General features: G+C 45.3%; 1 protein-coding gene across 2 annotated transcripts; it reads right to left on the minus strand.

Moving 5' to 3' along the window:
• Positions 1-734: 734 nt before the first annotated feature.
• Positions 735-23,405, minus strand: cradd (CASP2 and RIPK1 domain containing adaptor with death domain). Of its 2 annotated transcripts, none has more exons than XM_068058814.1 (2): positions 23,095-23,405; positions 735-1,106 (listed from the first exon to the last, which is right to left on the minus strand). In XM_068058814.1, exons 1-2 carry the CDS (start codon positions 23,396-23,398, stop codon positions 1,009-1,011), a joined length of 402 nt encoding a protein of 133 aa, XP_067914915.1. In that variant the 5' UTR covers positions 23,399-23,405; the 3' UTR covers positions 735-1,008. The 2 variants fall into 2 exon arrangements, with proteins under 2 accessions (XP_067914915.1, XP_067914914.1); XM_068058813.1 differs by lacking the exon at positions 735-1,106 and adding an exon at positions 3,470-8,714.
• Between the last annotated feature and the right edge of the window lie 1,008 nt (positions 23,406-24,413).

A 24,413-nucleotide genomic window follows, 5' to 3' on the forward strand; every position in this document is an offset into this window, starting at 1 on the left:
ACACAACATTCACTCCCTCCAGCACCGACGCACAGTGGCAGCAGTGTGTACCATCTACAAGATGCACTGCAGCAATGCACCAAGGCTCCTTCGACAGCACCTTCCAAACCCGCGACCTATACCAACTAGAAGGTCAAGGGCAGTAAATGCATGGGAACACCACCACCTGCAAGGAGCCCTCCAAGTCACACTACGTCCTGACTTGGAACTATATCGCCGTTCCTTCACTGTCACTGGGTCAAAATCCTGGAACTCCCTTCCTAACAGCACTGTGGGTGCACTTACCTCACAATGGACTGCAGCGGTTCAAGAAGGCAGCTCACCACCACTTTCTCAAGGGCAATTAGGGATGGGTAATAAATGCTGGCATAGCCAGTGACACCCTCATCCCATGAATGAATTTTTTAAAAATCATCTACCTGAGAGGGCAAATGGGACCTTGGTTTAATGTATGATGGTGAATGAATCTTTTGCTAAAGCTATAGATGGGAACGTCACTGTGTACCATGGTTCTATTGTTCCTTTGACACGCTTCTCACGAATAGGATGAGTCATCTAGAATAAATAGGCGTGTGAATTTGTTCAGCTCATGTCTCATTTCATTGCCTCATCACCACCATACACACCCAACTCTTTTCTCTCTGATTCATAGATGCCTGTTTTCCACATTTCACCAAGGACAACTCACATGAGACAGGAAAAATGGATTACAAAGCAGGGGTACCTTTTCCCAAAAATATACTTTATTCATAAAAATTTGTAAAAAATACATTGCAAAACAGTTCAAAGCAGTTCAAATTTGACATTTCGGCAAGTACAATAGCGACCAGATTCCTTCGATACAGAACATGAGTTCCGACAACTCTTGGCATTCCATTTTATATGCAATGTACATTTGCATTACACAGCAAAGTCATAATTTCATGCAGACAGCCTGGGGGTTTTACACGGGTTCCAGTCCCTCAGTTCACTATGGCGGGAGAGCCTTACACAGTGGTCTTTCCCCATTTAGCCTTTGCAGCGGCTGCCCCGAGCTTTAGTCCGTCCCTCAGCACGTAGTCCTGGACCTTGGAATGTGCCAGTCTGCAACACGGTCGTGGACAAAACTTTTTTTCCAAAAATATACTTTATTCATAAAAATTTGCAAAAAAAATACATAACAAAACAGTACAAAACAGTTCAAACTTGTACAAAGCAGGGGTACCAAACAACTGAAGGTAGGGGCTTAACCTCGAAGGGAGGAGTTCCCTACCAGCTTCAAACAATTCCCATTCAAGCAATTATTCCACTAACATTATGGGTAACGGTAGAAAGGGAAGTATTCATTCTACAGCAGTGTATCTCTAATCTTGACTGCACAAGGCACAATGACTTCTAACAAAAAACACTGTCAACTATTCAGTTACTGAGAAAGTACTTTACTGGATTAAGTGTTTAACTCAAGGTTCTAAAACAGCAGAAATACCACGTTGCCATCTTAAAAATGGTGACTCCAAATTCACAAAGTTTGCTGTCAGGAATTTTCAAGAACTTTTATATAGTGCCTCGAATGTAGGAAAACGTTCCATGATGTTTCACAGGCATAATCAAAAAATGAATGTTGAGCCAAAGGAAAGGATATTGTTGTGATGACCTAAAGCTTGGTCATAAGGCACTTGTAATATTATACGGCACTCCTAACAGCCTAAGACTGCCTAGTATCATAGGGCAGACCTAATATTTTGGGACAGTTTTAATAAAGTAAGGCACTGTTAATATATGGTAGTCCTAGTCATAAGTGGCATTGTAGGGCACTCCCAATATTGCAATGGACTGCTAATGTTATACAGCACTCCTAGTATCACAGTACAGGAAGGAGAAATCCAAATCACAGTGCTGGAACAGACCCATTATTGGTCAACCATGTATGATGTACCAAGGTTATAGGTCAATTTAATTGCCATTGTTGCCCACATATCCTTCAAGATGGTTGTCCTGTCATGTTACTGTGCCAACATGCAGGATAAATCTACTAATGAAAATTGGATACCTAAATATTTCACTTATGGGAAGAAGCATGTGAAAAACTAACAATTTACACAGCACTTTATTTAGAAATATAGTCGTTTTTAGAACAGGAGAGGTCACTTGGTCATTTGGTTTGAGCCAGGTTTTTTTAATTTGTTCATGTGATGTGGTTATCACTGGCATGGTTTTATTTATTGCCTATCCCTGATCGAACCACCTTCTTAAATTGCTGCAGTCCATGTGGTGTAGGTACACCCACAGTGCTGTTAGAGAGGAATTCCGGGATTTTGACCCAGTGACAGTGAAAGAATGGCAATATAGGTCCAAGTCAGGATGGTGTGTGGCTTGGAGGGGAACTGGCAGGGTGGTGGTGTTCCCATGTCCTTCTTGGTGGCAGAGGTCGCAGGTTTGGAAGGTACTGTTGAAGGAGCCCTGGAGTTGCTGCAGCGCATCTTGTAGATTGTAAACACTGCTGCAACTGTGTGCTGGTGGTGGAGGCAGTGGGTGTTGAAGGTGGCGGAAGGGGTGCCAATCAAGTAGGCTGCTTTGTCCTGGTCGCTGTCAAGCTTCTGAGTGTTGTTGGAGCTGCACCCATCAAGGCAAGTGGAGAGTATTCCATAACACTCCTGATTTGTGTGGCTGGTCATGTTCAGTTTCTGGTCAATGGTAACCCCCAGGACATGGATGATGGGGGATTCAGGGATGGTAATTTGGGGGAATTTACACAGTCGTATTTTCCTGCTCCCGCTTCTCATCCTTTTACACATTATTCCTCGTTTGGTAATTTAACAACCATGACATAAAAAAGCATTCCACATTCCGATAATTCTTTATATGAAAAAATTGACCAGAATTTTACGTTGGGTGTGAGTCCCACCTCCAGGAGCTGCTGGCCAATGTTAGACTCACCGGCCTGTAATTATCTGCTTTATCCCTGCTACCCTTCTTGAATAATGGTACCACATTCGCTGTCCTCCAGTCCTCAGGCACCTCTCCTGTGGCCAGAGAGGATCTGAAAATTTGTGTCAAAGCCTCTGCCATCTCCTCCCTTGCCTCGCATATCAGCCTGGGATACATCTCATCTGGGCCTGGGATTTATCCACTTTTAAGCCTGCTAAAACTGCGAATACCTCCTCCCTTTCAATGCTAACTTGTTCGAGAATATCACAATCCCCCTCCCTGATCCCTACCCCTACATTGTCCTTCTCCATAGTGAACACAGATGAAAAGTGAATTTTTAAGGTTTCATATATTTTAAAGATAAATTTAAAAATTAAATAAAATATTCAAGCCCCTCTCCCACCCCACAATGATTAAACAATTTGTTAATTGGTCTCTGCCCCCCAAAAACAACTCACCTTGCAATCCCGACCTTCCCCTCCCCCCACAAAGTTTATTAACTTTCACCTTCAACCCCTTCCCACCAATCGCAATAGTTTTCTCCCCTCCCCACAGCCTGAAAACTTACTTGGTCCCCACTCCAAACCAGTATGCCGCCTTGGATCTCCAAAGGCGCGGGAGTCCCAGCAACCAACCGGAACATGGCAACGGGACGGCCGACGGGAGCAGGTAGGTCATTAATTCACTAATTTAAATATTTAAATCCTGCTCCTGTCGCCGAGCAGCAAGGGTGAGCTGCCGTGAGGCCTTGCCGCCGCCGGTAATATGGGGCCTGGCCTTCCCAGCATCAAGGCCCATGGCGGGCCTCTCCCCTGTCACCCCACCACAACCCTCGACGTCTGAGGGCCGATAAAATTCGCCCCATTCTGTCCAAGTCTGGGCACTGCATTTAAGAAGGATGTGAAGGCTTTAGAGAGGGTGCAGAAAAGATTTACGAGATTGGTTCCAGGAATGAGAGACTTCAGTTACGTGGATAACTTGGAGAAGCTCTGATTGTTCTCCGTAAAGGAGGTTGAGAGGAGATTTGATGGAGGTGTTCACAATCATGGAGAGTCTAGACAGAGTAGACTGACAGAAGGGTGGAGAAGCAGAGGGCACTGATTTAAGGTGACAATGAGGAGAAAGGTTTTAAGCAGCAAGTGTTTAGGATCTGGAATGCCCTGCCTGAGAGTGTGGTGGAGGCAGATTCAATCGTGGCTTTCAAAAGGGAATTGATAAGCACCTAAAGGCAAAGAAATTGCAGAGCAACGGGGAAAAGGCAGGGGAGTGGAATTAGCTGAGTTGCTCTTGCAGAGAGCCAGCATGGACACGATGGGCTGAATGGCCTCCTTTTGTGCTGTAACCATTCTGGCAAATCTGTGTTGCACTTTCTCCAGGGCCATTCAGCTCCTCATTCCTGTTTTGCCATTCAATGAGATCGGTACCTCAACTCCATTTACCTGCCTTTTCTCCATATCCCTTCATACTCTTACCCATCAAAAATCTATCCATCTCAATTTTGAGACATTCTAATGATTTTTGGGAGTCATGGAGAGGTTTTTGGCAAGAATCTGTCGGCTTTTTCCCCATAATTTTCAGCATTTTATCACTTACTAATGTTTCCTATTCAGTGTGATTTACGATTAGATCTAAAAGCATGGGCCTGAATTCAGATAAGTTTGCCCAATTGTTTTTCATAGAGTCATAGAATCATTGACAGCACAGGAGGAGGCCTTTTGGCCCATCGAGTCCATGCCAGCTCTCCAAGAAGCAATCCAGTTAGTTTTGAACTCAATGCGTCTATTTATGAAGCCCAAGATGCTATATGATTCACTAACCACTCTCTCGATATGTCCTGCTACTTCCAAAGATCGATGCACCTGTACGCTCTTTAGAACTGTGCCATTAAGTCTATAATGTCTCTTCCTATGCCTTCTCCCAAAATGCATCACCTCACACTTATCTGTATTAAATTCCACCTGCCATTTGTCTGTCTATTCTGCTATCCTATCAATGCCCTGTTGCAGGTGGTTCATATCATCCTCACTGTTTGCCATTCCTCCAAGTTTGGGATCATCGACAAATTTTGAAACTCTACTCTGTATTCCAAGACCCAAGTCATTTATGTATAGCAAAAAAAAATTGGTCCTAGCACTGCCCCTGTCTACCATCCTCCAGTCTGAAAAACAACTATTTACCACGAGTTGCTGTTTTGGCCCTAAGCCAATTTTTTATCCAATTGGACACCGCCCATCCTATTCCATGAGCCTCAATTTTTATGTGGTACTTTATCAAACACTTTCTTAAAATCCATATAGCCAATATCCTCCATATTTCCTTCATAACCTCTGTCACCTCATCCAAAAATTCAATGAGATTAGTCAAGCATGATCTGCCTTTTACAAATCCATGCTGGTTATCCTTACTTAATTCAAACCTCTCCAAATGCCTGTTGATTTTTTTGCCCTGATTATAGTTTCTAAAACCTTAGAGTAACTTCTCAAAATTTCTTTACTCAGAGAGTGATGAGAATGCTGGCTCTGCAAACATATGAGGTCAATAGTACAGATGCATTTAATGGAAAGTACGAGGGAGAAAGGAATAGAAGGATATGTTGATAGGGCAAGATGAACTAAACAGAGTGGGAGGAGGCTTGTGTGGAACATAAAGACAAGTTGGGACAAATGGCCTGTTTCTGTACCATAAATGCTAATAAAAGATCCACAAACAGGTTGTGTTGCTTGCCCTTTGTTGAACTAGGTGCATTCCAGCTACTTAGCAAAGTGAAAGGGAGATTAATTTATCTAACTTGTGTGAGTAATCACTAATCCACTCACAAACAGGAATCTCGTCCCATGTCTCGAGGTATCTGGAGAACAGCCAGAATTGCACTGATTTCCAAGAAAGCAGCTGATGAGCTTGTCAGTCGTACTTCCAGTTACAAGCAGCATATTTTCCGTCTGTTAAATAAAATTTAAAAACTTGCATGGGACATTTCAAAGAGCCGTCTGTCAGAGGTAGCGATCACAAAGTCAGAGTTGGAGGAACTGACAGCAAAGAGATTCGGTTCACAGCTCTGCCCTTGCATCACTGAGAAACTGCCTTTGTTAAACTCCTGGCAAATACTTTCATAGGGCTGGTTGATCCATTTCAATCTGTTCTTTCCTTCACTGTGTGTTTTTGAGGTGCTTGAATCCAAGTTTACAACGCAAATCTCTCTGTCTCTGTTTATATTACTGTCGAGCTATTCAAATGCTCAAACATCGCCCACCCCCATGCTTCTCCAAGCCATCTGGTTCCAGCCAGCACACAGCTTTTCCATGTCTCACACATGTGAACTGTTGTGTGAAAGTCAAATTGAGAGCAAGTGGTCATTGGGACAGGCCAGAACTTTACAGCAAGTGACGTGTTCAAGAAATAAACATTAGCCATAAGATAGAAAGGACAAGACGAGCTGTAGTGGGTGGGAAAAAAATCCAGTATCTCTATAACAATGAGAGAGTGGGGAGAAGCGGAGGGATCAGAAGATAAGGCCAAGGATGGATTCTGTAGGGCAGAGGGAGCTCTTGAAGCAGGGCAAGGACTGGAGTGATGGATGGGCAGAAGAAATGGGCCTCAGCACTGGACAGGAAGAGTGGAGGTGGGAGGCTGATGAGGAGAGCCCTTGATGTGATGACTCATAATTTCAGCACCAGTAGAAGAGGCAGCATGCAGGTAAAATGGGCAACGGTTGGATGTGCAGGAAGACGGGAAGATGATGTCAGAGTGCGTGTGGGATGAAATGCAATGCTCGGATGTGCCAAGCTGGCAAGATGATGCACCACTAAGTTCAGCCCAAGAGGATGTCTAAGAAGGTTAGTTCAATCATGGCTAGAACCATGTTTGCCAACCATATGGCCTGTATGAACAACATTCACAATGTGCACTATTATATGTTGCCAAACCAGCACCTAATAGGAGCCAGATTGAGAGTTCCAACTCAATTGGGAACTCTCTTGCCAAGGACAAAACATCAGCTAATCCCCTGGTCCTGGATTCAAACCCAAGCACCAACCACAGCTTGCTAATCCCACTCAGCCACACATATACAAATATTAAAAATACTTAAACCTTAAAAATACTTAGCACTTCCATCTTAGCTGCTCCTATACAATTTCACATGGAATTACATAGGATTTACAGCACACAAACAGGCCATTTGACCCAACTGATCAATGCCATTTCTGCTCCACATGAACCTCCACCCATCCCTCTTCATCTACTCCTATCTGCATATCCTTATATTCCTTTCTCCCTCCTGTACTTGTCTGGCTTATTGTTACAGCCAGGTGAGGAGGGGTTCTCAGGCTCCCCTTTCACCCTTCCTCCTGTTTGACCGCAACAGGGTTTATTCCTTTTTAAGACAGGGGTTGTGTTTACCACCTCAGTGAGTGTTTCACATTTTTCCCCTAATGTGATTGCAAAAGAACCAATCGGACAGGTTTTCTTGAGTTTAAACACGAAAGAGGGAAGTTTATTATACTTAATGCTCTAACCCAATTTAAAAATATGCTACACATTCGCACGAGAATCTCACACACACACAAATAGATTACTGCCTGTCTGCTGTGTGACAAAATTTCCAGTTTCTTCAGAGATGAGCAAGCAGTCACATGGTTCTATCAATCTACTTTGTTTTTAATGAGGTCCATAGTCTAAAACCCAAAACTCCTCTTAGGTGGGGTGGCCAGTGTGTACCCCCAGAGGGGCGTCTCCAGTTATAAATGAATGCCTCAGGATGACTTTAAATGGCTCGCTAACGAGGATCATCTGGCTCATCTACTCAGTTAGCCAAAACATTGTTCTGGCTGGGCTTCTTGTTAAGTCTCTTTGTCTCCAGTCCAGGCTCCTAGTGTTTCAAATGTAAATTGCAGTGGCCATCTTGGCTGCTAGTCTTTTTTAAAAGTTAACTTGTAGAATTTTTCCCATTAAAAGTCTAAGGTAAGTTCTCAACCAATGAAATTAATATGTCCCATTTGGCATATAGGATTTTCCTGACATTGCCCTGAAAGGTACCTATGATTTGTTCTTTTATAAAATGTTCCATTCACCATCTGTTGTCCCACTGTTGTCTTAATAAGAACTGACTCACCTACAAATGCACATGCAAGCCAAACAATTGTATAAAGTCACTTGTCATGTGAATCTTGCTGAAAGATGCTCAAAGCCCCAACTAGAACTATTGTATCAAATGGAGCCTGGGAGGAATGTCTGCAATACTTTGAAAATTGGGCACCTTTGTTTATTCCTATTTCATACGGTTTCAAATCATTGTTTAAAAAAAGTCCACAAAAAAATAAAATTACACTGTAAAAAAATTGCCATTTTTCTATAGCCTAAACTGTTTCTCTTTCCCAAAATAATGTATTTCCTCCCTCCATTTGACAGGCAGGAGGAGAAGTCTCCTCCTAGATTTTCTGCATTTCAAACTGGATGCTAGGTTGCACAAGGTGATGTGGATTTGAGGGTTTAAGATTGTCAATGTTTTTCCTGAAATGTGTTGCTTATTACTGCGAAGTCGGCCTCTGCTAAAATCAGACTGTCGCACAAGCTCCGCACAGTTGCTCGCTTTCCGAGCCGTTGTTTCCACAGGATAAAGGCTGCCAAGATCTGTGACTGTACATTGTATTGGTGGTTCATTTTACATCTATAAAGATCTGCCTCCTTCAGTCCGAGATCTACCACAACTCTCTCCCATTCCGGTCCCAAGTTGCTGGAAAGCTGGTTTAATTGCTTGTCGGTAGGTACGCTATTCAGGATGTGGTCTGAAATGGTCGCTCGTAATTTATCTGGATGAGACATGAGACATCGATTAATCCCAAACTTTAGATACATTTTAATCCAATTCACCAGCACGATCCCAGAAGTACAACATTCATTTGTAATGTTGCGTTTCAGTTAAAACTCAAGGCCGACCCCATTCCCTTTATATTATTGGTATTCGCGAAGCATGTGCTATGAGCAGGGCAATTAAAAGAAAGACTTCCATTTATACTGCATGCTGCACAAGTTCAGGATGTCCCAAATCATTTCATAGCCAATGAAGTACTTTTGAAGTGTAGTCATCGTTAGAATGTAGGAAAGCAGCAGTCAATTTCAACACAATACAGATCCACAAACAGCAATTAAAAAAAGGACCAAAAAATCTGTTGTATTGATGTTGGCTGAGGAATAAATATTGGCCAGGACACAGGGAAGAACTCTCCTGCTCTTCTTAATAGTGCCGTATGATCTTTTACATTCACCAGAGAAGGAAGATGGGGCCTCGTTTAATGTCTCATCTGAAAGACAGCACCTCTGATGCTGCAGAATTCCGCCTAGGTTACATGTTGAGGTCTCTGGATTGGGGCTTGAACCCACAGTCCTCCTGACTAAGAAGTGATACGTCTACCACAGAATGGCCTATCTCTAATTTTGAAAGTATGTCCCATTGCTCTGGACTTCCCGACCAAAGGAAATACTTTCTATCCACCCAATCAAATTCTTTATTCATCTTAAAAATCTCAATTTGATAACCCCTTAATCTTCTATATTCAAACGAATACAAGCCTAATCTATGCAACCTATCCTCATTATTAAACCTTTTTAATTCTGGTGCCTTTGCTCACAGTCCTTGTGGAGACAAAGTCCCATCTTCACATTGAGGATACCATCCATTGTGTTGTGTGACACTATCACCGTGCTAAATGGGATAGATTTCGAACAGATCTAGCAATGCAAAACTGGGCATCCATGAGGTGCTGTGGGCCATCAGCAGCAGCAGAAATGTACTCAACCACAATCAGTAACCTCATGACCCTGCATATTCCCCACTCTACCATTACCATCAAGCCAGGAGACCAACCCTGGTTCAATGAAGAGTGCAGGAGGGCATGCCAGGAGCAGCACCAAGCATACCTCAAAATGAGGTGTCAACCTGGTGAAGCTACAACCCAGGACTACTTGCATGCCAAACTGTGTAAGCAACATGCGATAGACAGAGCTAGGTGATCCCATATCCAACAGATCAGATCTAAGCTCTGCAGTCCTGCCACATCCAGCCGTGAATGGTGGTGGACAATTAAACAGCTAACTGGAGGAGGTCGCTTCACAAATATCCCCATCTTCAATGATGGGGCAGCCCAGCACATCAGTGCAAAAGATAAGGATGAAGCATTTGTAACAATCTTCAGCCAGACGTGCCAAGTAGATGATCCTTCTCAGCCTCCTCCTGATGTCAGTATTTAGCCAATTCGATTCACTCCATGTGATATCAAGAAACGACTGAAGACACTGGATACTGCTAAGGCTATGGGCCCTGACAATATTCCGGCAATAGTACTGAAAACCTGTGCTCCAGAACTTGCTGCGCCCCTAGCCAAGCTGTTCCAGTGCAGCTGCAACACTGGCATCTACACGGCAATGTGCAAAATTGCCCAGGTATGTCCTGTACACATAAAGCAGGACAAGTCCAACCTGGCCAATTACTGCCCCATCAGTCTACTCTCAATCATCAGTAAAGTGACGGAAGGTGTCATCAACAGTGCTATCAAGTAGCACTTGCTTAGCAATAACCTGCTCACTGACGCTCAGTTTGGATTCCACCAGGGCCACTCAGCTCCTGACCTCATTACAGCCTTGGTTCAATCATGGACGAAAGAGCTGAACTCAAGAGGTGAGGTGAGAGTGACTGCCCTTGACATCAAGGCAGCATTTGACCGAGTATGGCATCAAGGAACCCTAGCAAAACTGGAGTCAATGGGAATCAGGGGGAAAACGCTCCGCTGGTTGGATATCTAGCGCAAAGGAAGATAGTTGTGGTTGTTGGAGGTCAATCATCTCAGCTCCAGGACATCACTGCAGGAGTTCCTCAGGGTAGTGTCCTAGGCCCAACCATCATCAGCTGCTTCAACAATGACCTTCCTTCAATCATAAAGTCAGAAGTGGGGATGTTCGCTGATGAATGCACAATGTTCAGCACCATTCGCGACTCCTCAGATACTGAAGCAGTCCATGTAGAAATGCAGCAAGACCTGGACAATATCCAGGGTTGGACTGATAAGTGGCAAGTAACATTCGCAAGACACAAGCGCCAGGAAATGACCATCTCCAACAAGAGAGAATCTAACCATCTCCCCATGACATTTAATGGCCTTACTGAATCCCCCACTATCAACTTTCTGGGAGTTTCCATTGACCAGAAACTGAACTGGAGTAGCCATATAAATACCGTGGCTGCAAGAGCAGGTCAGAGACTAGGAATCCTGTGGCGAGTAACTAACCTCCTGACTCCCCAAAGTCTGTCCATCATCTACAAGGCACAAGTCAGGAGTGTGATGGAATACTCTCCACTTGCCTGGATGGGTGCAGCTCCAACAACACTCAAGAAGCTCGACACCATCCAGGACAAACCAGCTCACTTGATTGGCACCTCATCCACAAACATTCGCTCCCTCCACCACTGACGCACAGTGGCAGCAGTGTGTACCATCTACAAGACGCACTGCAGCAATGCACCAAGGCTCCTTAGTCAGCATCTTCCAGACCCACGACCTCTACCATCTAGAAGGACCACGGCAGCAGATGCATGGGAACACCACCACCTGCAAGTTCCCCTCCAAGCCACACACCATCCTGACTTGGAACTATATCGCCGTTCCTTCACTGTCGCTGGGTCAAAATCCTGGAACTCCCTTCCTAACAGCACTGTGGGTGTACCTACCCCACACGGACTGCAGTGGTTCAAGACGGCAGCTCACCACTATCTTCTTACGGGCAATTAGGGATGGGCAATAAATGCTGGCCTAGCTAGTGACACCCACATCCCATGAACGAATTAATAAAACGTTCATCCAGGGACAGCCGATCCTTCCTGAGGTTCAGTGTCCAGAACTGAACAGAGTACTCTGGATGGGGTCTAACCAGAGCTTATAATATATCTGCAAGTGTTTGCTCTCTGCACTAACCCACCTTTCACTCACTTCTTTCTCTACCATTATTAAAAAGAGGAAAATATGGCCCAAAATGTCCTTACTGGAGTGACAAGGTTTATCCCTCCCCATCATGCGTAAGTGTCTAGGACTCTGCAGGATCAGAATTAACAATGTGTTTCAAGTTTCCTGTTCAACTTGCCAAGTCAAAGGTTTTCGAAACGATACAAGACTGATTCACCGCCAGTGTTAATAAAACATCCAGATGAATTTCATTATGATGTTCGGGACCTGGTTTTTTTTTAACTTGAAGCAGTTGACTGTATTTCAATCACAATTGCAAGTCTCTCCAATAAGGCTTTTGTTTGCAAGGCTAGACAGAACCATGTTTTCTTTCAGACATAACCATTTTTGAACATGACTAGGCTGCAGAATAGATCCTCAACCCAGAGAGTTCAAGGTCAGAGTGCAGTCGAGCTCAGCCACACTGCTGAGACACCTCACGTACTGAACACTGAACTCAATCATGCATCACCCCCATCATCACCCCTCACAAATACAATTTTTCAGCATGTTTCTTTCCTCTTCTCCTCCCACTCCTTGTTCTCCCAAGAATTAGCTCATACAGGAAGCATTGTGTGGTAAGGTTCTTCCTTGGAGACCACATCTGATACAGCTCAGAACAGTCTGGAGACAATATCTGATCAGCGCACTAGACAGGCAGACTTACAGGATTTCTGAAACTAATCTGTGCTGATTAAAGAGAGTCCATGTTCTGCCTCCAGGGCAGGCCCAGCTCAAGTTTCACACAAATTCTTGAGTCTCATTTACTAGGGAAGTGGTTTCCTGTTGCCTTCCTCATCGTTTTTACCTTCAGAGTACCTTCTCCTTGGTAGGCACCAATCAAGACGAAAGAGCCCGACCTTCCCTTCACGACACCTACAACATTGGACGCAAGTACCTCCGCTGGACATCAAGCAGAGCTGCACTCCGCTCACTGGGGCACTCGTGAGTGTGATCCAAATCCAACCCTTCGGATTCAGAGTTGGGAATACTTCCCCAGCCCTAAATCGCTCTATCTGGATGTACCTCCCTGGATGCCAATGCACAATTTAGGGACCACTTTCTAGTCTCCACTCGCTAGGACTGTCTGTAGTGGGGATTGAAGCCTTCATCCTCCAACTCAGAGGCAGGAATGACAAAGGCTCACTACATATATAGAGGACTGACTAATATATTCCATTTTGTAAAACACTACCAATGCTCATGTTGATCCAATCTCATATTATCGAAATACGACTGAATTGTGCTGACTATAACAACAGATTTTCCCCAGCCCACCCCTATTCTAAGGCAGCCTGTTCAGATTTTCCTATGTAAACTTCCATTTTAGTGGAGTCCAATGGGACAAATGGCCACCAAAGGAAGAGTTTAAACAATGACCTGATGTCACAGACCATTTGTTTGCATCACTGAATACCAGGACATGGATTCATTGCGTGAGCATTTCACCTCCTGTCTGGGGCTAAGGCAGCTCTGTCACAGGACAGAAAGGTAGTGCAAGTAAATGTGTTGCAAGTCAACGCCAACTGCTCTTATACATCAAGGTTACTTTAAACTGCACCTCCCAACCAGTGATCTCCAGGTGAATGAAAAAGATCTCACAGCACTATTTTCAAGAAGAGCAAGGGAGCTCTCCCCAACATCCCGGCCAATATTTATCCCTCAACCAACATCAATTTAAAAAAGTGATCTGGTCATTTATCTGATTGTTGCTTGTGGGAGCTTGCTGTGCGCAAATTAGCTTCCACATTTCCTACAACAGTGACTACACTTCACTGGCTGTGAGGTGCATTTGGACATCCTGAGGTCGGGACAGGTGCTATATAAATGCAAGTCTTTCTTTCCAATTCCCCTATGTTCATGGTACAATTAAAAGGAGAGTCACAAATGTTTTGTTATTTAATATTTAAGACTAAAAATTACTATTGACAGCATTAGTGCTGAACGCATGCACATCACAGTCATCTGCTAGCTATCTACTTAAGTAAGGCTTAATAACTCCATGAAGATAGCAGAGGCAGGAACTTTGCGTGAAAGTGTTAAACCTTTGAATGCCGATACGGCTATCAGTAGTCACTAGGCTTTAGTACATTAAGATATTTGAAGTACAAAGTGGGCTGCATTGTGTACTTTAAATACATATCTCGCTTGGCTGATTGTGTTTCCCCATATGTAGTCCACGGAATAAAACTCTCCTGGTTGACCTTTTGCAGTTGTTTACAATCCACGGGATTGGTTTACTCTGGCTCAAGCCGCTTGCCACCACTACACTCAAGCTGTACTGCCAAACAAATATGATGTTTAAAATTGAATGAGTGCTTCCTGACATCCCCCATTCACCCCACCCCGGCAAGTATTTTTAACTTGAAACTTTTTTTGAAAGCAAAAGAAAGCAGTATTTCTGAGCATAGAAGAGCCTTCATTGGTGTTCCTGACTCGTGGTATCAGCTGAGCTGCACCATGAAAACAACTGCCCATTAAGGAGATCGTTTTAGTAGTGTGTTGTGTTACATTTTCCATCCTCTGCATCCCATACTTCTTAAGCCTATGCCCTTAAAGGAACAGCATTATAAACCTGTTGGTCCATGCCAAGTAGGAGGTCTCCCACAGCAACCATTCCTTGAAAGCATAAAGCAGTCAAATCTGACATTAAAAGATCTTAACCTTGGTTATTAAGATCCACAAACAACTACATCGAGCCACTTATAATGAAACACTTCCAAACTGATTGCTACAATGCTCAGATCAATCATTTTCAACTGTGGGCAAGACAGTACATTCCCCTGGGGATCAGGCCTCTAATCATTAGCTATTGCCAGGCAAATATTTATTACATGCTAAATGAAATTGCTCTCGCTTTCAGTTCTTCCAGTCCACTCCTTCTATCGACTTGAACATTCATTTATGCTTTTTATTCCTTGGAAGCTTTCTTTGATGACACAGCCTTGGCAAGTTGATGCAGATTGAATTGATCAGGGAGCAGATTATGTCAAAGTTTCTGGCTTTGGTTAGAATTTGAAGTGTTGCTTGTGCCACTGAAGAATTAAATGATGCTTAAGGCAGCAATGTGACATGGTCTGGAGTGTAAGCTGGGGCCAAATGAAATTGGGACATCCAGGGGAGGGAATCACTTCAAGCCTGTTTTCAGGCCTGAAATGGGTCCCCAGTGGGAGGCCTGAGGCTCACCAAAAAATTGGGTCTCGGGCCACATTGATATTATTCCCCAGGAAGCTTGCCCATCTCCAAGAATATTAATATTGTGATATTAATAGACAGCAGCTTGAGGGTAAGTCCAGGGAGGAGAAGAGGGGACGATGCAGATACTGTGCAGTTGGGGGAACAGAGCTGCTCTTCCTGGCTCCACCACAACAATTTTTTTTTTAATGCTCTCCGAGCCCCCTCCATTAATCATGAACGTACAGCTTAAAAATCCTACCAGTGCGCGCACATCTTTTCAGCTATACCATTATAACCAACCAACTTTAGAACTGAATCACTGTTACATCAGTTCCCCACAAATACCCCGATTCCCCCCCGACTTCCCACAGTACAGGTGATACAGTACTTCTACTGGGGAAAAGGTGTAATTACAGTATGACACATTTACAGAGGCAGTTTATAGCTCAATTTCAGCAAGGGGGTCTAAAACAATAACGTTACTGGGATTTCTGAGCCAAGTTAATAATTAGCACGAAATAGGAGCTCATGATAAAAGTTATTTATTCTCTCTGCCTTCTCCCTGGTGCCCTGGACAATATTTATCCCTCAGGCAACTTCCTAAAAAAATCCAAGATGGTCAAATCATTACCTCATTGCTGTTTGTGGAACCTTCCTGTATGCAAATTAGCTGCTGCATTTCCTACATTACAATAGTCACTAAAATCTAAAAATACTTTTTTTTAGCTGTAAAGCAATTTGGGACAAACTGTGGTTGCCCTGTTAAAAGTAGGTGAGGGAAATGACTTCTCAGAACTCCTCAACGTGCTTTTCAGCCAACAGTATTGTTTGAAGTGGCATGAAGATGGCACCTCAGACAGTGCAGCACTCCCTCAATACTGTACTGAGTGTCAATCTGGATTGTGTGCTCAAGTCTCTGGAGTGGGGCTTGAACCCACATCCTTCTGGCTTGTCCCCTCATTTACATATTTAAGGGGCCTAACAACTGTTTTAGGTGGCCACCAGGGATGCCTAGAAAATGGACCAACCCAATGTTGGATCAAATGTCTTTCGGGTGTATTTTGGTCCCAGAAATTAGTGCTCATTGCTCCCACTTTTGGCCCATAAAATGGTGCAACGAGGTCCAATTTCTAACCCCTAAAGTTAAGAGTAAAGTGCCAATTATACCAAACTACTTAACATTATGTGGAATAAAACTTACGTAACCTCTCCTTGCCTACAGTTTTAGAGTCCAGTTGTTCCGGCCCCTGTAAGTTTGACTGGGTGTAACTCTGTGGTGTACAGTTGATAACATGGCAGGCATTTATATAATCAGAACCAGGGACTATTTTGATAGCATTTGCTGAGGGAGGGATGTTTGCCAAGACAAGAGGAGAACACCCAGCACTTCAGTGGTGCCCTGGAATTTGAGATGAAAACGTTAATTATAACATTGTGGAGTTTTATAACTTTAATTGTGTGTAGGGAAGTTGAATGTTGAACCAAGCTCAAAATTACTTTCCTTCATAAGATCATCAGCTGAGAATGGAATCAGCCTGTCTGTGAAGAGGCAGGCCGGATTGTTTGATGTAATTAATCAGATAAGGGAAACAGGTTTGTACGAAGTGACAGGTGATGTAGTGTTAACAGCCTGTTGCAGTCCCCTGGCACATGAGATCAGCCTTGGCTCAGTGGGTAGCATTCTTACCTAAGGCTTGAGTACACAATCCAGATTGACACTCAGTACAGTACTGAGGGAGTGCTGCACTGTCTGAGGGTCAGTACTGAGGGAGTGCTGCACTGTCTGAGGGGCAGTACTGAGGGAGTGCTGCACTATCTGAGGGGCAGTACTGAGGGAGTGCTGCACTGTCTGAGGGGCAGTACTGAGGGAGTGCTGCACTGTCTGAGGGTCAGTACTGAGGGATTGCTGCACTGTCTGAGGGTCAGTACTGAGGGAGTGCTGCACTGTCAGAGGGTCGGCACTGAGGGAGTGCTGAACTGTCAGAGGGTTGGTACTGAGGGAGTGCTGCATTGTCTGAGGGTCGGTACTGCGGACGTGCTGCACTGTCTGAGGGTCGGTACTGAGGGAGTGCTGCACTGTCTGAGGGTCGGTACTGAGGGAGTGCTGCACTGTCAGAGGGTCGGTACTGAGGGAGTGCTGCACTGTCAGGGTCGGTACTGAGGGAGTGCTGCACTGTCTAAGGGTCGGTACTGAGGGAGTGCTGCACTGTCTAAGGGTTGGTACTGAGGGAGTGCTGCACTGTCAGGGTCGGTACTGAGGGAGTGCTGCACTGTCAGGGTCGGTACTGAGGGAGTGCTGCACTGTCTAAGGGTTGGTACTGAGGGAGTGCTGCACTGTCAGAGGGTCGGTACTGAGGGAGTGCTGCACTGTCAGGGTCGGTACTGAGGGAGTGCTGCACTGTCTAAGGGTTGGTACTGAGGGAGTGCTGCACTGTCTGAGGGGCGGTACTGAGGGAGTGCTGCACTGTCAGGGTCGGTACTGAGGGAGTGCTGCACTGTCAGGGTCGGTACTGAGGGAGTGCTGCACTGTCTGAGGTGCCATCTTCACTTCAAACAATACTTTATTAGCTGAAAAGCACTTTGGGGAGTTCCCTCAACTTTTAACAGGGCAACCCCAGGACATCCCAAATTGATTTACAGCCCAAAAAAGTACTTTTAAAGTTTACTGACTATTGTAATGTAGGAAACACAGCAGCTAATTTGCATACAGGAAGGTTCTACAAACAGCAATGACTTGACCATCTTGGATTTTTTTAGGAAGTTGCCTGAGGGATAAATATTGCCCAGGGCACCAGGGAGAAGGCAGAGAGAATAAATAACTTTTATCAAGAGCTCCTATTTCATACTAAATATTAACTTGGCTCAGAAACCCCAGTAACTTTACAGGGTGTATTATACAGCTTAAACAACCACTCCAGAAATTTGATAATTTTGTGGTTGTCTGAAAGTCACCAGATAAATAGGGAATGTTACAAATCCTGAGTCTGCTGTGGGTTCTCTCTCGGATTCAGTGGCGCAGGTTGGCTCCCGTAAGTGGACTCTGTGTCCCTTAAGCTCTGGTGTTTGCCCACATTGCCCAATGTTTATTTCTACAATAGGGGATGTTACAATAAGTTCCACCAAACCCTCCCCCCACCTACTGTCGTACAAACTGGATGAAGTGTTTGTCACACACATCCTCACATGCACTTCCCCAATCCTCTGCTAGATGGAACTGTTTGACACACTGGTGAACAGGTCAATTGCAAATCAAGGAGGTGGTTTATTTTGCAGAACATACGAGGGCACTGGGTAGTAATTCCAGAGTTGATTTTTAATTTCCTCTATAACACAACCCGTAATGCACAAAATAAAATAGTGAATGAATACTGCCTTATTTTCTCCTCTGTCTAGTCAGTGCCCATGATAATCTGACTGGCTATGTCTTAATTTCTGGCCTGGCCCTAAACCACTTCTCAAGGCCTTTATTTGAATTGCTCTTAAACATGTAACACTTTGTTGTTGTTGTTTTGAGGCCACAGGACATAAAGTTTTGTTGGTTTTTTTATCCTAACTCATGACCGGGGATGGTTAGCAGGGCTGCCAATCAATCCCACTACCACCCCACCCCAGGTCTGGACTCCTACTGTTTTCTGAATGAATGTTTTTAGTTTAGTTTAGTTATACAGCACTGAAACAGGCCCTTCGGCCCACCGAGTCTGTGCTGACCATCAACTACCCATTTATACTAATCCTACACTAATTCCATAGTCCTACCACATCCCCACCTGTCCCTATATTTCCCTACCACCTACCTATACTAGGGGCAATTGCTAATGGCCAATTTACCTATCAACCTGCAAGTCTTTGGCATGTGAGAGGAAACCGGAGCACCTGGAGGAAACCCACGCAGACACAGGGAGAACTTGCAAACGCCACACAGGCAGTACCCAGAATTGAACCCGGGTCGCTGGAGCTGGAGGCTGCGGTGCTAACCACTGCGCCGCCACAGAATGTTGTTTTCCCAGTGACGTGAATGATTATTTGGGCTGATTTATCACTGTTGCTGTTAGATCCTGCTACTCCACCAGACAACATGATCAAAAGCATCAACATAAACACAGGAAAACATAAAATTTTTTACATACTGAACGACTTAAAATAATGACAGTACTTGGGTTGCCAACTCTGGTTAGACACATTCCTGGAAGTTTCATCTGGTTAGGCCCCAACTGGTGTATTGCATCCAGTTCTGGTCACCACACTTGAGGAAGGATATGAGGGCCTTTGATTGAGAGGGTGCAGAGGAGATTTACCAGAATGGTTCCAAGCATGGGGGATTTTAGTTACAAAGTTAGGTTGGAAAAGCTGGATCTGCTCTCCTTAGAACAAAGGAGATTAGGGAAGTGTACAAGATTATGACAGGCTTAGATAAGTTAAACAAGAAAAACCTATTCCCATTAACAAACAGTACTCAGACTAGGGGTCACAGATTTAAAGTTTAGAGGAAAAAGGTGCAGGGGGAATATGAGGAAGCACTTTTTTACGCAGTGGATGGTAATGACCTGGAATTCGCTGCTCACAAGGCTGGTGGAAGCAGAGACAGTCAATGACTTCAAGAGGAAGTTGAATGGCCACCTGAGAGAAATAGACTTGCAGGTCTACGGGGATCGAGCCAGGGAGTGGGACTGACTGGATAGCTCCGTGGAGAGCTGGCATGGACTCGATGGGCCGAATGGCCTCCTTCTGTGCCATAAGTGACTCTGTGATCTCAACAACAACTTGCCCATGTACAGCACCTTCAAAGTAGCAAAATGTACCAAGGTCTTTCACAGGAGCAATTAGCAGACAAAGCATGACACTGAGCACAAAAGGAGATATTAGGGCAGATGATCAAAACCTTGGTCGAATAGGCAGGTTTTAGAGAGCGTCCTGAAGGAGGAGAGAGATAGAGAGGTTAGGGAGGGAATTCCAGAGCTTAAGGCCTCGGCAGCTGAAGGCATAACCACCAATGGTTGAGTGATTAAAATTGGGGGCATGCAAGAAGTGAGAATTGGAGAAGTGCAAATTGGAGAAGTGCAGGTATCTCGGAGGTTTGTGGAACTGGAGGAGATTACAGAGATAGGGAGGGATTTGAAAACAAGAATGAAAATGTTTTAATGTAGGTGTTGCTGGACTGGGAACCAACGTAGGTCAGTGAGCACAGGGGCGATGGGTGAACAGGATCGGGTGCGAGTTAGGGTTCAACTAGCAGAGTTTTGGACGAGTTCGAGTTTATGGAGGGTGGACGATGGGAGGCCAGTCAGGAGAGCATTGAAATAGTCAAGTCTAAAGGTAAGAAAGGTATTTTAGCAGCAGATAAACAAAGGTAAGAATGGAGTCAGGGGATATTAAGTAGGTGGGCTTGGTGAAGGGACCGAAAATGTGGTCAGAAGCTTATCTTGGCATCAAGTATGACACCAAGGTTATGAACAGTCTGGTTCAGCCTCAGACAGTCGCCAGGGAGAGGGATGGAGTTGTGGCTAGGGAATGGAGTTTGTGACGGGGACTGAAGATGATGGTTTTAGTCTTTGCAATAGTTTGAAATTTCTACTCATCCAGTTACTGGGTACGGGACAAGCAGGCTGACAATTTAGAGACAGTGAAGGAGTCGACAGAGGCAGAGGTGAGGTAAAGCTGGGTGTCGTCAGCGTACATATGGAACCTGACGTGCTTTTGAATGATGTCACCTCCCACCTCCGACCGCCCCACCCGGTCTGAAAGCCTTTCCCCTCCCCACACCGCCATCTCTAACATCCTTATCACTAAGAAACTAAACTGTTAAAAGAAAATGCACTATATGTTTGAATTTCCCCATGATTTTTCTCCTGCATTGTTTTCAGCAGTCACGTGGAGATTAACATTTAATTCCTGGAGACTGCAGAGCACTCCTGGGAGGGTTGGCAATCCCTAAACAGTACAAGCAGAAACTCGAATAAGCTGAGTGATGTATTCTGGTAATTCATCTGTCAGCAGGGTCAGTGCTTTCAACTGAAGCTTCTGCACATCAAAACATAGGTTGGGAGTTCTTTTGAGCTTCTCATGGGAAAGAAAATGTTCAAAAAAAATCAGATGTCGAACACTCCTTTGTCAAAAATCATAAGTTAAATAAAATTGTGTAGGAAAGTCATATAGAACCACAGAATTTCAGAGAGAGAAAAATGTCATTTAGCTGAGCCTGCCTGTGCCGGCTTCTGAAAGACCTCAAGCCGTCCTTGTAGGCTGCCTGTTGGAGAATTACAAATGCTATTTCAACAGGGATTATCAGAAGAATGTGAGGCATCACTATAAGGCATGTGGTTCTGTTCTTTCATTAGACTCCCCAAGGAAGTTTACTTAGAACCTGGTGCTACAATGCACAGAAAGTGAGACAGCCAAACTGCTGAAACCACTTATACTCCAGGCCTGACTTTATGTTGTTACTAAAACTTCCAGACAAACGGCACACTGTAATATAATAATAAAACACTCAGGTTTTTAACATTGAGTAAATCTATCAGTGTCAGACGTTAGCTGCAGTTTGCACGTCTAAATTCATTTTAAACACCTCTTCAAGGTGGGCATTCCTGGAAGAAAGTGGCAGTGAGATAATACTCATCCTTGCATTTAAATCCTTTCTTGGGCTTATCCACCCTTATCTTTGTAACTTCCTCCAGCCCCAGAAACCCCCTCCTCCCTGACCGCTCTACCTCATCTATCTTAGACCCCCCTCTCTGGAATTCACTTCTTAAATATCTCCTCCTTTAAGACTTGTCTTAAAACCCACCTTTTGGTCGCCTGTTCTAATCTCTTTTCCTTGTTCTCCTGTGAAGCACATTGGGCTGTTTGTTCCCCTCTATGCTAACAGCACTATATCAATGCACATTGTTGTTTAAAATTAATTTAGATGTGCAAACTGCAGCTAGGAGACTTTGTGGGGGGTGAAGGGTTGTAGAAGGTTAAAGAGATGGGGGGAGGGGGAGGCATGAGGTGATGAAGGGAATTAAACACGAGGTGGAGAATTTTTAATTGGGACTGATCCCGGATAGGAGAATCAGCAATGAGGGTGAAGGAGGAGGAAGCTGAAGGGGTCGGGGGCTGTTGGTGGGAGGGGGGAATAAGGCTGAGGGCCCCGGGTGATGTTAGGGTTTGGTTAAAGTTGGGGTTCAGGGAGATGGAATCTGGCGTTTGGAGACTTTGGGCAAAGTTGGCATTTGGGTGACGTTGAGGTTTTAGGCTTCAGGGTGAGGTTGGGTTGTGGGGTAGTCAGAGTTCAGGGGTTGGGGTTTTGGGGTGATATAAGGGTTGGGGTTCAGGGGTGAGGTTAGGGATAGGGTTGGAGTTTGAGGTGAGTGTGGGCTTTCAGGATGATGCTGGGGTTTTGGGGTGAGGTTGGGGGTTCAGGGTGAAAGGTTGGGGTTTGTGGGGTGAGGTTGGGGGTTCAGGGTGAAAGGTTGGGGTTTGTGGGGTGAGGTTGGGGGTTCAGGGTGAAAGGTTGGGGTTTGTGGGGTGAGGTTGGGGTTTAGGGTGAGTTGGAGTTTTGGGGGTTCAGGGTGAGATTGTGGGTTCTGGGGGTACAGATGGGAGTTCAGGATGGATTGTGGTTTTGTGGGTTTCAAAGTGAGAGATTGGGGTTGGTGGGGTGGGGTGGGGTGGGGTTTGTGGGGGTGAGTTTGAGGGTTCAGGGTCGATTGCGGTTTTGGAGGTTCAGGGCGAGTGGTTGGGGTTTGTGGAGGTGGGTTGGGGAGTTTGGGGGGGTTCAGAATTGATTGTGGTTTTGGGGGTTCAGGGTGAGGTTAGGGTTTGGGGGTTTAGGGTGAGAGATTGGAGTTTGTGGGGGTGGGTTGGGGGTTCTGTTTTGGGGGGTTCAGGGTGAGAGGGTGGGGATTTGGGGGTTCAGGGTGAGGTTAGGGTTTGGGGTGAGAGATGGGGGGGTTCAGGGTGAGAGGGTGGGGATTTGAGGGTTCAGGGTGGGCATTGGGAGGGGGCGAATTGGGGGCAGGGCGTGGGGCAAGTCTCTGACCTGCCGGCGGGGCGGGCTGCTCCTCCTCCACTCGCTCTTCCTCCTCCAGCCGCCGGCACAGCCAGGGAAATTCCTCCCGCAGGGAGCGGGCGAAGGCGGGGAAAGCCCGGGCTCCGCGGCTCGGCAGGTGGTCGAGCAGCTTGAGGCTCCGGCGGAGTGTGACCGGCTCGGCCAGCAGCTCCTCCAGGAAGCTGAGGCTGAGCACCCGCTCCTGGTACAGGTACTGAACCACCTGGTCTACCTGCAGCTGGCCCGCTAACTCCAGCCGCAAGCGCCGCAAGATCCGCCGGTGCTTCTCCTCCATTGCGCTGCAGGCTGCGATCTGAGCAACAGTGAAACGAGTCCTAGCCAAAAGGCATCGGAACCCACTGCATCCGAACACAGCGGCTCTGCAACAAAACTAAACAACACAAGGAGCAAAGAATGGCAACTGTTTCCATCTTAAAACAATCAGCAGAAACAGCGCTGGCAACACAGTGCACAGAGCAGAAAAATGAATGGCCTGGTGATGGTGTTATAAATAATAAAGGGATTCTATCGGGAGACTATTTCTCCTGGTGGGGCAGTCCACAACAAAAGGGGCATAACTTTAAAATTACTTTTTTTCAGGAGGGAAATCAGGAAACACTTCTTCACACAAAGGGTTGTTGGAATCTGGCAGGCTGGCTGTGAATCCCGGGGGCCAGTTGAGCATTTTCAAACTGAGATTGATAGATTTTTGTTGGGTAAGGGTGTTAAGAGATCTGGAACCCGGGCGGGTAAATGGGGTTGATGTGCGGGTCAGCCATGATCAGACTGAATGCCAGAACAGGCTCGTGGGGCTGAATGGCCTCCTCCTGTTCCTATGTGTGACCCTGAGCTTCCCGCTCCCAGTTTCATTCGGGCCTCATGTTGCAGTAAAGCTGGTTGCTGCCGACTGTCCGTGTCGAGAGTGGGGAACTCGGTATTCCCCGCCCGCCCGCTTGGTTTTGCTAGCTCCTGGGCTGGTGCGTACCTGGCTTGTGTCTATCTCTGCTCAAGCATCTTCAACCAACATGACTGAAACAGCTACTTTGTCATTGTCACATTGTGGGAGCTTGCTGTGCGCAAATTGGTTGCCGAGTTCACTTACACAGTTATTCCCATAGTTCAGTACTGTTCAGTCCCCACTATATTCGAAACACTGCAAACCTCAAGACTGGGCTGAAAGTATTCCTGTCTCCCAGGGAGAGTTATCTCACTGACAGGTGCAGGACATTTAAGTGTGAAAGGCACAATTTTAAAATTATTTGTAAAGCACAGCATATGACTGAGGGAGTTTAACATAAGCAAGAGCTAGT

Source organism: Heterodontus francisci, chromosome 27 (assembly GCF_036365525.1).
Source record: "Heterodontus francisci isolate sHetFra1 chromosome 27, sHetFra1.hap1, whole genome shotgun sequence".
In the NCBI taxonomy this organism is placed as follows: Eukaryota; Metazoa; Chordata; class Chondrichthyes; order Heterodontiformes; family Heterodontidae; genus Heterodontus; species Heterodontus francisci.